General features: G+C 40.9%; 1 protein-coding gene across 1 annotated transcript in view; it reads left to right on the top strand.

Annotated features, from left to right (window-relative positions):
* SIAE (sialic acid acetylesterase) overlaps nt 1-14,247 on the top strand; it is a 310,992-nt gene that overhangs the window by 97,601 nt on the left and 199,144 nt on the right. Inside the window, exon 4 of the mRNA XM_044080856.1 lies at nt 8,030-8,168. Coding sequence (XP_043936791.1) covers nt 8,030-8,168 — 139 coding nt within the window. The remainder of the gene's footprint in view (nt 1-8,029; nt 8,169-14,247) is intronic.

Genomic DNA, 14,247 nt, shown 5'->3' with positions numbered 1-14,247 from the left:
CTGGCAGACGAACTAAGCAGAAATCTTCTGGACCCACATGAATGGAAACTAGATCCACAAATCTTCAGCATGTTGACACAAAGATGGGGGAGCCCAGACATAGATCTTTTTTGTCTCTCCCCAAAATTATCAGTTGAACAAATTCTGCGCAAGACTTCACCACAAAAAACTTGGAAAGTGGATGCTCTATCCTTCAGCTGGAAAAAACCTGTCAGTCTGTGCCTTTCCCCCTCTGCATCTGCTCTCCAAGGTTTTACTAAAAGTCAGACAGGAAAAAACAAAAATAATTCTGATTGCTCCAGACTGGCCTCGCCAACACTGGTACCACTCCTACGCAATATGTCACACCAACCTCCGTGGTACCTGCCTCAGACACCTTGTCTACTGTCTCAGCAGAACTATCAAATTCTGCACACTCAGCACCAAAATCTGAATCTTGCAGCATGGCTAATCAACTAATTTCACCAGTCACATGCCTCAGTAAACCTGTGATGGATGTCATTTTGGAGGCTAGAAGGCCTAGTACTAGAAAATTTTATGCTGATAAATGGAAAGGATTCTGTGCCTGGAACCAAGAACAAGGAATAAACACAGCAATGCCCAATATTCCTCAGATTCTGCAATATTTAACTGAGATGCTTCACAAGGGCCTATCTTTTTCTTCCATAAAGATCCATCCCTCTGCCATTTCGGCTCATTACAACACAGAGCCTCCTCTCTTTTCTAACCCCCTGCTAAAGCAGTACCTCAGAGGGGCCAAAAATTTGAGATCTCCCAGGATGGGACCTCAATTTTGTGCTGGAAAACTCACCCTACCTCCTTTTGAACCAGCTGCTACTGCAGACATAAAATTTCTCTCTTGGAAGACAGCTTTTCTTTTAGCAGTCACTTCAGCTAGAAGAATCTCAGAACTAAAGGCTCTCATGGCAGTGGAGCCTTTCATTATCTTTTATCCGGACAGGGTGGCACTCAGGACCAACCCATCCTTTATGCCTAAGGTGGTATCCAGTGTGGCTCTTAATCAGGCCATTCATCTGCCAACTTTTTTCCCAAATCCGCAGAACAAGGGGGAGCGGATTCTGCATTCATTGGATGTACACAGACAACTAAGATTCTATTTAAACAGGACAAAATCTCTAAGAAAATCTGAGCAATTACTGGTGGCATTTGCTGCAGGGGCAGAGGGAAAGGCTATTTGAAAGCAGACTATTTCAAAATGGATAAGCCATTGTATTAGTTTCTGCTACACGCACCATGGTAAACCTTTTCCCAAGGGGATCAGATCCCATTCCACCAAGGCTGCATCTACTTCTGCAGCTTTTCTCCTAGGGGTTCCTGCCAGAAACGTTCTAGAAGCTGCCACCTGGAGCTCAGTTCATACCTTCACCAAACATTACCATTTACCTCTCTTTTCTAAATCCAGAGCAGGCTTTGCCACTGCTGTCTTGCAGGGCCTTATAGTTGCTCCTAATGCTGTATAATTCCATCCTCCCAACCATAGCTTTGGAATTCTACCCAAATGTAATGACTACAACAGTGAAACACGAAGAACATAGTACAGTTGTGTACACTTACCATAAATGTAGATGTTCCAGTGTATTCACTGTTGCAGTCCTAGTTACCCACCCGCCAGCCCCCTATTTCTCTCTTATTTTACCTGTTCTTTCTTTTACTATGCTCAAAAGCCTTTTTGGTGTATTTGCTTTTAGTTGGAGGTACATTTTTATGTTCAAATTACATGTGTACATATATATATATATATATATATATATATATATATATATATATTTAGTTGCAGGTACATTTTTATGTTCAAATTACATGTGTATATATATATATATATATATATATATATATATATATATATATGGTTTACTATCAAAATTGACGGCACTAAATCGACTGTCATATAGTCGAACATGGAAGTTCGTGAATGTCGAACAAAATAATCAATCTAGGAATGGTTTTAACATGGGTGGTAGGGAGATGTTTGTAGTTCGGAATAATACTGAACACCTACCTCGACCCATGTTAAAACCATTCCTAGATTGATTATTTTGTCTTCGACATTACCGATTTTGAACTTCCGTGTTCGACTGTAGGACAGTCGACGTAGTGCCGTTCGCAATTATGATAGTAAACCTATATATATATATATATATATATATTATATATATATATATATATATTATATATATATATATATATATATATATATTCTTTGCTCCCCTTTGAGGGGCACCTGACATCTGGGGCAAGAAAAACTGATTAAAATTTCATTGGCTGAATGTTTTATACCCCTGACGACCTGACGTCATGGAAGAAGAGACAGCAACTGACGCAGGACCCAAGACTTGGTTATTCAGGCCGACTGAGGGCAACCTGCCAGCAGATTACCCAAATGTAATGACTGCAACAGTGAATACATTCGAACATCTACATTTATGGTAAGTGTACACAACTGAACTTTGTAACTGTAGTAATATGTATATTAATAGTACAAATCAGATAGGATTTAATAGTTAGAGAGAAACAGGGATATTTCTAATATATGGTAAACAGAAAGGAAAAGGTGCAGAGGAGGCTGTGGCGCGGCCTGCCGAAAGTCGTTGTGAGCTAAGCCTTGCGGAACTATGTATACATACAGTTTTTTTACTTGCTAATTATCCTTATTAGTTCTAGTTCTGACAAGGAGTCACTTATTTCAGTCTGCCTATAGAGCACACACATTATATTCCATGAGTTGTTTGCATATGATGTTTTTATTCATTCTGTCATATTAAAAACAATGTTGCTAAGCAACATGTGGGAAAGTCATGCCAAACTGCACTGTTTACATGATTAAAAGAGAACAGCACAGAACAATGGGGGATATATGTATGTCTCTCAAATATGCAACAAAATCTAGAAGATTTAGGATGTTTGCTTGGAAATATTTAGACTCCAGAGAATTTTTCCTCAGGTAGACAGCAAATGTTAGAGATGTGATGGGAAAGGAAGAATTGAGAACATATTTTCTGGGAGTGTAATGAGTTGGTAGACTTTAAAAATTCCCTGCAGACTACTCTATCAGAGATACTGTGGTATTTTACAACAGTACCCCGCCGGCCATTTCGAGCAGGAATGGGCATGGCCAGACTGATTGACATGACTAATGGCTGTGATTTAGCAGGCAAATGATGCATGACTGGCATGTCCTGCAGATTTGTCTGTGACATTCTGAATATTAATTGGCTAATTCCTCCTAAAAGATGTACGATCTTGGAGTTGGTTTTATTTATATTTATATACACAGGGAGGGCAGGGGGGCTTGCCCTTGTGCAAAGAATACAGGGAAAAAAAGTAATATTTGTGAGCTAGAGTATCAGTTCATCAGAAGACCATGTGTTTGCAGACAGTATGCATAGGATATCTGGACATTTTGTCAAAACAGATTAAAAGCACAGGGAAAAATAAGTCATTGTGAGCTAGAGTATCAAACTGTAGATTACATTAACTTTGTACATGCTAAACTGCCTATTAAAATCCACAAAACTCCAAAATAAGGCATTAAATGCCACAAACTGATTGAACGTTTGTAAAGTAATATGAACATTTCCTTTCATATGCAATACATTGCAGAACCAAAGCTTACGTAGTATGACATGAACACTAGGAGAAAATAAAAAAAAAAAAGAAACTTATATTACGCTAGTCAGTATAACCAGCCATCTACTTATAAATGTTCCCATTTGTATGTTTACTGCTTGCCGGAAACACCAGATGAATATTCATGGGGACTACCAAACTGTGTTCATGTTTATTCAAATCTAGAGAAAAAAAATGGCCATGTGCAGACTGTTGGGCAGAGTTTGGGCAGGCCTTGCTAATGCGCATGGGGGGTGAGTACTGTTGTAAAACAATGCCAGAGATACTGGGTGAGCAAACTGGTGTAACTAGGGAAATCATTTTTCTGAGCTATGATACAGAATTGCCTGACTAGGTAGACTTCCTAAGTCTAATTATGGTGGCTGCCAAAAAGCAATTACTAGAAAATGCTAATCAAAGTCTAAACCAATGATACTAGAAGTAGTGCATATAGTAACAGATAAAACAACTGGAATTGGGATCTTTAGAAAATGTAGGAGCAAAGTACGTAGGAAAAAATGGGAATTATGGGAACAATACATGCAGAGGAAGAATGAGGTTTAATAAACAGGATTTGAATGAGCTATGTAATGTTTGACTGACAATGATTGGGTAGATTATAAGTGATGTATAATGTTTGCAGCTAGAATTATGTCAATATGATTTGTGATGTAAAATGCTTGCAACTAAGACTATGTCAATATGGTTTGTTTTCATTTATATAAATGTATGATTGCCTATGTCATAAGTGATCTCTCTCTCTCTCTTTCAGGTTTTCCTGGTTAGGGGTCACCACATCGGATCATCTTGTCCGCTCATGATTGGCAGTGGAGTTTTTGCGGTTTCAATTGCCAGCCTGGCGCCCAACCTTCCACAGAAGGCACACACACACACACACACACACACACACACACACACACACACACACACACGCACTCACGCCTAGGGCCAATTTTAGCATGTCCAGTCCACTTGCAGCATGTCTTTGGGGATGTGGGAGGAAACCGGAGTGCCCAGAGGAAATCCACATGACCACAGGGAGGACATGCAGACTCCACACAGAAGACACCCCAGCCGAAGATCGAATCAGAGAGCCTCTTGCTATGAGGCGACAACGCTAACTACTGCACCACCGCGGCCGTCCTATGTCATAAGTGATAATAAGTGACAATTTAATAAAAATGTTTCTTATTTAAAAGAGAGAGAACAGCACCTAATCAGTGATTTATCAGCTCTCAGTTCAGTAATTCAGTTTAGCATTTTCAACATTGTTTTAATTTGTAAATACTGCTAAATGCATTACTGTACTTTGCCATATTGTGAGACACCTATTTAACTAACTCAGCTGTCATTAAAAACAAATTAGAGTGAAGATAAAGTATTTATTTCCAAGTTAATGTACAGTCTTCACAGACTCTACTTTTTACTGTGTTTACAGAAAAAAATACTGAATAGATAGAGTTTCTGGATACCAATCCATTGTTTATGGTGCTGTCATGTAAAATATGAATGAGCTGCTTTTCAGACCTATGGAAACACTCTGTTATAACTAAGAAAGAAATTATTTATTTATTTTGCAAGAAGCATCGTTATTAAATTATTACGCATGACATAGGCAATCATACATTTATGTAAATAAAAACAGTGTATTGACACAATTTTATTTGTAAACATTATACATCACTTATAATCTATCCAGTCATTGTCAGTCAGACATTACATAACTCATTCAAATCCTGCATCTTTTAAACCTTGTTCCTCCTCTGCATGTGTTCTTCCCACACTTCCCATTTTTATTCTATGTAACTTGTTCCTACCCTTTTCTAAAGATCCCAATTGACTAAGAAAAAATGTTAAGTTAATTTAATTTGCAAATACTGCAAAACTGATTACTGTACTTTATTGTATTTGCCATAGTGTATAGCATCTATTTCACTAATGTACAGTCATCACAGGCTGTATTTTTTTTATTGTCTTTACAAAAAAAAAAAAAAAACGCTGAATAGATGGAGTTGCTGGATACCAATCCATTGTTTGTAGTGTTATCAAGTAAAACATGAATGACCAGCTTTTCAGACCTATGAAACCACTCTGTTATAACTAAGAATTTTTTTTTTTTAAACAAGAAACGTCATCATTAAATTATCACCTATGACATAGGCAGTCATATATTTATATAAATGAAAATAAATCATACTGACATAATTTTAGTTGTGAACATTATACATCACTTATAATCTGTCCAGTCATTGTAAGTCAAAAATTATATAGCTCATTCAAATCCTGCCTTCTTTTAAATCTCGTTCCTCCTCTGTATGTATTGTTCCCACAATTCCCATTTTTTCTGTGTAGTTTGCTCCTACCCTTTTCTAAAAATCCCAATTAACTAATAAAAAATATTAAGCTGACTACTAAAGTGACCATTGCATGAAAATTGGCTATTGTGATTATTACAGCTTTACAGGGCATGATATCCATCAGTTTCCAGTGGCATCATTTATTTAACAGGCAGAGTTTGAAAGGATTATGTGGGGGGGGGGGGTTATTGAGCAGAGATGAGGCTCCCTTGTCTGGAGACCCAGGGGCATGATGTCATTCAGGTTTCTTGGCACAGTATAGAGGGTGTGCCAGTCAACCATCCAATAATCTGTCAGGCTATGTGGCAGACATCTTGTGGGGGATTGAATATACATTGAGGGGGCATGTATGCCATAGAGATAGGACCTAAGCTAGTGGTGGGTAGATTAAGTGTCCCATGAGACTGGCTCTGTTATATTGAGGAATAATGATCAGATGACACCAGTTTGAATACTAGCTTGTGTACTAGAAGAGTTAGGAAGGCAGGATGGGAGTGAGCAGCCAGCAATGGCTCAACTTTTGGGGGGGAAGGGATTTGTGGTTCCAGTCAGCCAGTCACCACCATGCAAGTAGAATCTTGAACAGCACCAGTATGACCATGCCCAGGGGTCTGGGCTTGATTGTCTCAAACTAATGCCAGTAGCCCTGATAGTGTGTGGGTCAGAGGTACATACATGCACTAGGAAGGGCATAGGGTATTCCATGGTAATGTGAGTGCTCGTGTTAGCTACCAGGGCAGGGTTAGTGCTTCGTAAGAAATGCACTCATTGCAGCAATGCCAGTGAGAGCACAAACTACCTCCATGGCTGCCTGGATGATGGTCCTTCCAGCCTTCTCTCACCCTCATGCTGGGGATACTCAGTACAGGAGAATTAATTTTCTTAAGACCAGTAAGGGGAAACTTACAGATCACCAGACAGTAATAGAAGAAGTATATATAAAAAAAGCCTCATGAGGACCAGGAACAGAAGTAGCAGCTGCAGCTGCCAGACCCACTGGGTGAAGTAGTGTTTATTCCTTTTACAGTGAGAGTCATCAAGGCGGTGCCTTAATAAATCAGTACTGGTGGCATAAAGAGAGAAATCGCTGAAGTTGTCCCAGGTGACCTAAGTTCAGTTAACTGCTTGGACACATGAAGGACCTATTAATAGTGGATGAGCTTGCCTATCCGTGATCAGAGGGCAGATTGGAGCAGGACACATACAGCCAACATCACTTAGATGAGGGGGTAGAGGTCCAATGCAGATCATGGTGGTGAGCATTCAGCTCATTAAGCCACTGCCTATTGGTACTCTTCATTACTGAGTGTATGGTAGTATGTGCTGTGGGTTCCCATGATGATAAAGAAGATAGCTTCCCACCCTGGGGGTTAAGGTTTGAGGCTTTCAAATGCCCTTCTTACATTGTCATAGTGCAGTGAGGGTACAAGCATCCATCATGGCTGTCTGTAGGAAGGTCTACTCTGGTTAGTTGTCACTACCATACTGTACTAGGGTAATTCCTTAGTACTGAAGACTTCTCAGGCAGAATCACATTGGGCAAGGATTTATGGATGGCAAATACTGGGGCAAAAAAAGAAAAAAGTCCTAGATAGCCCACAGTGGCTGGATGGAATAGTCCCATACTGTAAAAGAGAAGACCATGAAATATGAACGATCCCAAAAAGTACTGTGTTTTGTTTTTTTCTTTTTATGCTGGTTGAATGAGAACTGCTCACCACTGTAAACAAACTCAGTATAAGACGCTTGTCCCTATTGTCAGGAGGCTATGGTGGTTGAGCTCTTAGCTACACTGAATCTCAATTATGGAGATATGAATTCTTATTGAGTTAATTTATGTAGGAAAGCTGCTATAAAATGGTTGTGGTAGACTCTACTATGGATATTATGTGAGTGGAATGGTATTAAAACATTTTTTATTGTTACTGCTCGTGTCATCCTCTTGGATGTAGTAAATAAAAACAGGCTTGCATGAGTAGACAACTGCTTAAGTACTGCTGTGAAATGAAAAGCATATTAACGGCTATTTTTTTTTCCTGCACCAGATAATTAATGCAAGTGAAGAACTCGCAAAGGCTGCTTCATATCAACATGTTAGGATATTTGTAGCTGGTCTTGCAATGGCAGACAAGGAACTTACTGACCTTTCCAAGATAGATTTGCAATGGTCTGTACCCACAGCTGGTAAGTTGGCTGTTGTTAATGGACAGTGTACAAACAGTGTAATTTGTAAAATGAACTTCAAATGTAGTCTGTAGACCTGTGTTATACTGGTCAGTAAGCATCTGGCTAAGTCAGTATTGGATCCAACTGAAACGACCCACTAACCTAGTTAATATATAAACAGTGGAGAAGGTGCCTCCAAAGCTAAAATAATTCAGATTTTCATTCAAACACCTTTGCTGTAAATCTCTGTACTGTTACAGCTGTGTCAGCTGTTTAGCTCCATTAATTACAGGTATGAAAAGATTAATTCTTCCTGTTCTGCTGTAAGCATTTTAGAGCAGGATGAGTGTCTGTGCTCAGGAACAGAGAATGTATTTGTAAAATGCCTACCAGACATATAGCTGCAGGCATCATATCTAAACATCATTAAAAATCAATGATGATTGGCCTGAAGTTGAAGCAGTTGTTGCCAGTCTACCAAAGCTACTACTCTTTGAAAATGACCCAAATAATAAAGATGTTTTCTTTTCTACAGAGGATGTGACCCCCCCCCCAACACACACACACCTTCATTTCCTAAATTAAAATTCTGAGACCTCTGCATCTTGGAAGAAAGTGTAATTTGTGGAGTGTGCAGACATTCATTAAAAGAATATTATTTTCCTTAGAAATTCAAATAGCACGGCAATAGATGGCATTTGATAAATATATCTGTGACCAAAAGCTGTTAGTCTGTATGGAAATATGTACTACAAGTTTTTGTTTGCAAAGCACTAAATGGCAGAGTCAAGACACTGCTTCAGGAGGTGTCACTTTTACTGGTTGTCTCATTTAGCATAAAGTAACTTTTATTTGCTGCTATCCTCTCAATTTCCATCAAACAATTTCTTTTACACATAGAGCCCTCAGCATCTTAGCTACCTGCAATATACTGAGTTATAAACTTGATATCTATATCAGCTGCAGTCTTTAAAAGCTTTATTTTTCAGCCTTTTGGCTGCTTTCAGTGTGAGATCACGGAGCATTGGAGTCTGGATGTATGTCCTTATACTGCTGTTTTGCGATCTCAGAATTGTCATATACTTAGCATGGGGAGGCACAGGTACAAAAATATTGTTTTTTTATGGTTTTTATTGCACTCTAAAAAGATTGTTGTGTTTGTATTGGGATAACTGGCAGATGTTCTTTGTGTTTCACTTTTGCAGTCATTACATTTGGGTAATCTGCTGGCAGGTTGCCCTCAGTCGGCCTGATTAACAAAGTCTTGGGTCCTGCGTCGGTTGCTGTCCCTTCTTCCGTGATGTCAGGTGTATAAAACATGCAGCCAATGCCATTACACCAGTCTTTCTTGCCGCGCGGTGCCCGAAGCTGAAGCAGTTCGCAAGTGCCGGTCGGCTGACTCCTGAAATTTTTATTTTCGAGTTTCAGAACCGAAGTCTTCAACTAAAAGCTAAGTACCCCATTGGGGAAACTTTTTCTTGCTCCTTACCGATGTCAGTAAAAGTTAATAATTGCATTACTTGTGGGAAGCAAATACCTCATAAGGATTTTCATTTGTATGGCATTCCTTGCCTAGGCCCTGACCACGACATACCTTGCTGTTGGTTTTCTGCTTTATTTAATCAGCGCACTATCCATCGTCGGTACATTTTTGCTTCTAAATTTTTCAGTTCTCGGTTTAATTATCCAGAAATGTCGTCGGTTAGCCATCCAACTACCAGAATACCGAAAAAATGCAAAGAAAAAGACAGAGACAGGCTGTTGAGGTCCAGAACTGCCAACGACACTTCTCCTAAGCCAGTCGCTAGTTCGCCGGTAATCAGTGAGGTGCTTTCGCAGCCCCGATACCTGCTACTTTTGATTTGCAGGCCTCTGCTGAGACCAATTCTGAGTCCGGTATGCCGCGAGATGCTTCTCAGATGGAACTCACGGATGTCTCTACCTTGGATGGGTCTGGAGCCGCTGAACAGGCACCGGTTTCTGTGGGTGTATTCAGGCCTACAGATTTGTATATTAAACCGACTCCATCTTCAATACTAAGGCCTAAATCTCGATCTATGTCTAAAAAAATGGCGCCCAGGCCACATGTTCAGGCCCCTTTGCCTAAAAAACAGATGATCAAAATGGCTGAAGATTTAATTACTCTAATCAGGGGTAGTCAACCCCCCCCCCCCCAAGAGGCCAAGGATTGAGCTTGACTATGAATCTTCTGAACAGGACTCTGTTTCTTCTGACTCTGCTAATGATCTGGAGTTGTCCATACCTAATTATGAGGACTCTGATGCAGAGGATTCCATTCCCTCTGCTTCTCCACCTGAGGATTTCTCTTTTAGGGAAACTTTACATACCTTAAGGGAGCATTTCCACTGGGAAAGTCAGGATTGCTCTAAATCCAAAAAAGAGGCTTAGGGATTTTCTTCTTCTTCCTCAGCATAGGCTTTTGGCTATGCCTCCTGTACTAGACATTGTTGATGATGTGTTTTCGGAATCCAGTATGGCCCCTGATTCCTTGCCTCCAGCCCCTAGCAAACCAGGTAGGTACTACAGGGTTCCTGAGTCCCACAAATGTCTTTTCAAAAATCCTTTTGCAGACCCTGAAACCATTTCTCAGGGCCCCAAGGGCATTAAGGCTTCTACTGCTAAAAATCCTACCCCTTCTGATAGAGACTCCAGGGCACTGGATAGATGGGGTAAAAAGGTTTATACTTCTTCAACTTTAGCAATCAGGGCTTTAAACTGTCAATTCCATATGCTAAAATATCAACAGCATATCATGGGACTGCTAAAACAGAAAATTATGTTGATTTCTGACTGTGTGGAGAATAAAGATTTACAGGACTTACTGCATTCAGCTAAACAGTTTGGCAAACATACTTTGCAATGTGGTTTTGATTCTTTAGAGGCCTCTTACAGGGCTGCTGTTACTGGGTCTGTGCTTAGAAGGCATGCTTGGCTTAAGGAGCAATCTCTGCCTGATCATGTTAAAGCAAAGCTTTTGGATGCTCCTTTACAGCAGGACCACCTTTTTGGCAATAAGGCTGAAGAAGTTCTAAAAAAGATGGAAGATAAAGCTAAATCTATGAAAACTATTAAAGATTTCTTACACGTGCAATCTCCTAGATTTAGTAGGCACTGGCTCCATCCAGAGCCACTTCAACCAAACCCAGACATTCCAAAAGCACCAGGTTTCAGTCCCAAGGGACTTTCAGAACTAAGCAATGGGGTGCTTCCACTTCCAAATCTGGAAACAGCAAGGCACCACCCTATGGTAAATAGTCTCAATGACTTCCCTTTACAAATACCAAGCACTTATCTCTTAGCCGCCCCTTTGGGGGGAAAACTGGCTCTTAATTCCAGAAACTGGCAACTTATAACCCAGGACAAATGGGTGTTAAATATAGTGTCCCAGGGATACAGATTTCATTTCTTCATGCTGCCAACCCCAAACGGGTGGCCAGACCTGCCTCCAAATCAGTGGGCAGAGGCTCAGAAACAAGTACTTTCCCTCCTAAACATGAGGCAGTTCAACTAGTACCAGAAGATGAAAAGGGACAAGGTTTCTATTCCAGACGTTTCCTGGTACCCAGAAAAGACAAATCATGGCGTCCAGTTCTGGACCTGTCCACTCTAAACACCTTTCTGGACATTCCAAAATTCAAGATGCTGACTCTTCACCAGCAACTTCCTATGCTAGGCAAGGATGTCTGGTTGGCAACTCTAGATTTAAAAGAGGCTTACTTACATATCCCAATCAGGGAATCTTGCAGAAGGTACCTACGCTTCAAAGCAGGCTGCATGCGTTATCAGTTCTCTGCACTGCCCTTTGGCTTGTCTACTGCACCCAGGGTATTCACAAAGTGCCTGGCTCCAGTAATTGCATTTTGCAGGCAAAGAAATATTCAAATATATCCATACCTGGATGATCATTTAATTCAGGCAGAAAACCAGGCCATTCTTCTAAAACATCTGGCATTTGTAAAAAGAGTTTTAACTTGTCTAGGGTACACCATAAACGAAAAGAAATCACAACTGGTACCCTCTCAAAAAATTACATTCCTGGGTGCAAGCTTGAATACAACTGCCCAGATGGCTTTCCTTACGCCAGAAAAACAAACTCATTTGGTGACTTATTTCAAACAGGTGGCCAGAAAAACCCTGCTATCTGCAAGGCAAATACTGCAAACCTTGGGGTTCATGGCCTCCTGCATTCTTCTAATTCCATATGCAAGACTGCATGTGAGGAAACTTCAGTGGTACTTAAAAAGTTTATGGAGTCAACATTGTCACAGCCTGGACACAATGATTCCTATCATACCTTGCCTGCGCCTAGAGTTCCTATGGTGGGCAGAGGCCTACCACCAAAACAAGGGACTGCCATTCACACCACCCCCTGCCACCCAAACCCTGACTACAGATGCATCAGACTATGCATGGGGGCTCATCTGGCAGGGAAGTGCATTCAGGTCAAATGGAGCCCAAATCAAATGCACCTTCACATCAGTCAAAAAGAAATGGTAACTGTACAGAATGCACTGACATCCTTCAAGGACTACCTTCATCCAGGACAATTACTGATAAAGACAGACAACACCACGGTTATGTGGTACATAAACTAGCAGGGGGGTACACATTCCTACCCTCTGCAGACTAGCCATGACATTGTGGATCATGGCCTTTGGATATCAAGTACAACTACAAGCTCAATTTCTGCCAGGAAAGCTGAATGTTCTGGCAGACGAACTAAGCAGAAATCTCATGGACCACACGAATGGAAACTGGGGCCACAGATTTTCAACATGTTGACACGCAAATGGGGGAGCCCAGACATAGATTTTTTGCCTCACCTCAGAACTACCAGTTGGACAAATTCTGCACAAGAACTCATCACAAAAAAGCCTGGAAAGTGGACACTCTGTCCTTCAGCTGGAAAAATCTTTCAGTCTATGTCTTTCCCCCTCTGCCTCTGCTCTCCAAAGTTCTACTAAAAGTCAAACAGGACAAACCAAAAATTATTTTGATTGCTCCAGACTGGCCTTGCCAACACTGGTACCCACTCCTGCGCAGTGTCACACATTTCGCCATGGAACCTGCCTCAGACACCTTCCTTACTGTCTCAGCAGGAGAACCAAATTCTGCACCCTCACCTCCAAACATTGAATCTTGCAGCTTGGCTAATCACTTAAATTCCCCATTAGCACCCCTCAGCAAACCTGTGATGGATGTCATTTTGGAGGCGAGAAGACGTAGTACTAGAAAATCTTATGCTGACAAATGGAAAAGATTTTGTGCCTGGAATCAATCTCAAGGGATGAGCACAGCAGTGCCCAATTTACCTCAGATTTTGCAATACTTAACTGAGATGCTTCACAAGGGCCTGTCTTTTTCTTCCATAAAAATCCATGCCTCAGCCATTTCAGCTCATTACAATACTGAACCCCCCCCTCTTCTCTCATCCTCTTCTAAAGCAGCATCTCAAAGGGGCCAAAAACTTGAGACCACCCAGGACAGCTCCAACCCCTGCCTGGGACCTTAATTTTGTATTGGAGAAACTCACTCTACCTCCTTTCGAGCCAGCTGCTACTGCAGACTTAAAATTTCTTTCCTGGAAAACAGCTTTCCTTTTAGCAATCACTTCAGCTAGAAGGATATCTGAATTACAGGCCCTTATGGCAGTGGAGCCTTTCATCATCTTTCATGCGGACAGGGTGTCACTCAGTACCAACCCATCACTCATGCCCAAGGTGGTGTCCAGTGTGGCTCATAATCAGTCCATCCATTTGCCAACTTTCTTTCCCAATCCACAGAACAGGGGGGATTGGATTTTGCATTCATTGGACGTACACAGACAACTTAGATTCTACTTGGGCATGACTAAATCTTGAAGAAAATCTGAACAACTGCTGGTAGCATTTGCTGCAGGGGCAGAGGGGAAGCTATTTCAAAGCAAACTATTTCTAAATGGATAAGCCATTATATACATTTCTGTTATAAGCAGCATGGAAAACCTATCCCCCAGGGGATCAGATCTCATTCCACCAGGGCTGCATCTACTTCAACAGCCTTTCTCAGAGGTGTTCCTACCAGGGATATTCTAGAA

The sequence above is a fragment of the Protopterus annectens genome, chromosome 8.part0, assembly GCF_019279795.1.
Source record: "Protopterus annectens isolate FY-2018-M chromosome 8.part0, PAN1.0, whole genome shotgun sequence".
Taxonomy (NCBI): domain Eukaryota; kingdom Metazoa; phylum Chordata; order Ceratodontiformes; family Protopteridae; genus Protopterus; species Protopterus annectens.
The sequence above is the reverse complement of the archived record's forward strand: the minus strand, read 5'-3'. Positions and strand labels throughout refer to the sequence as shown.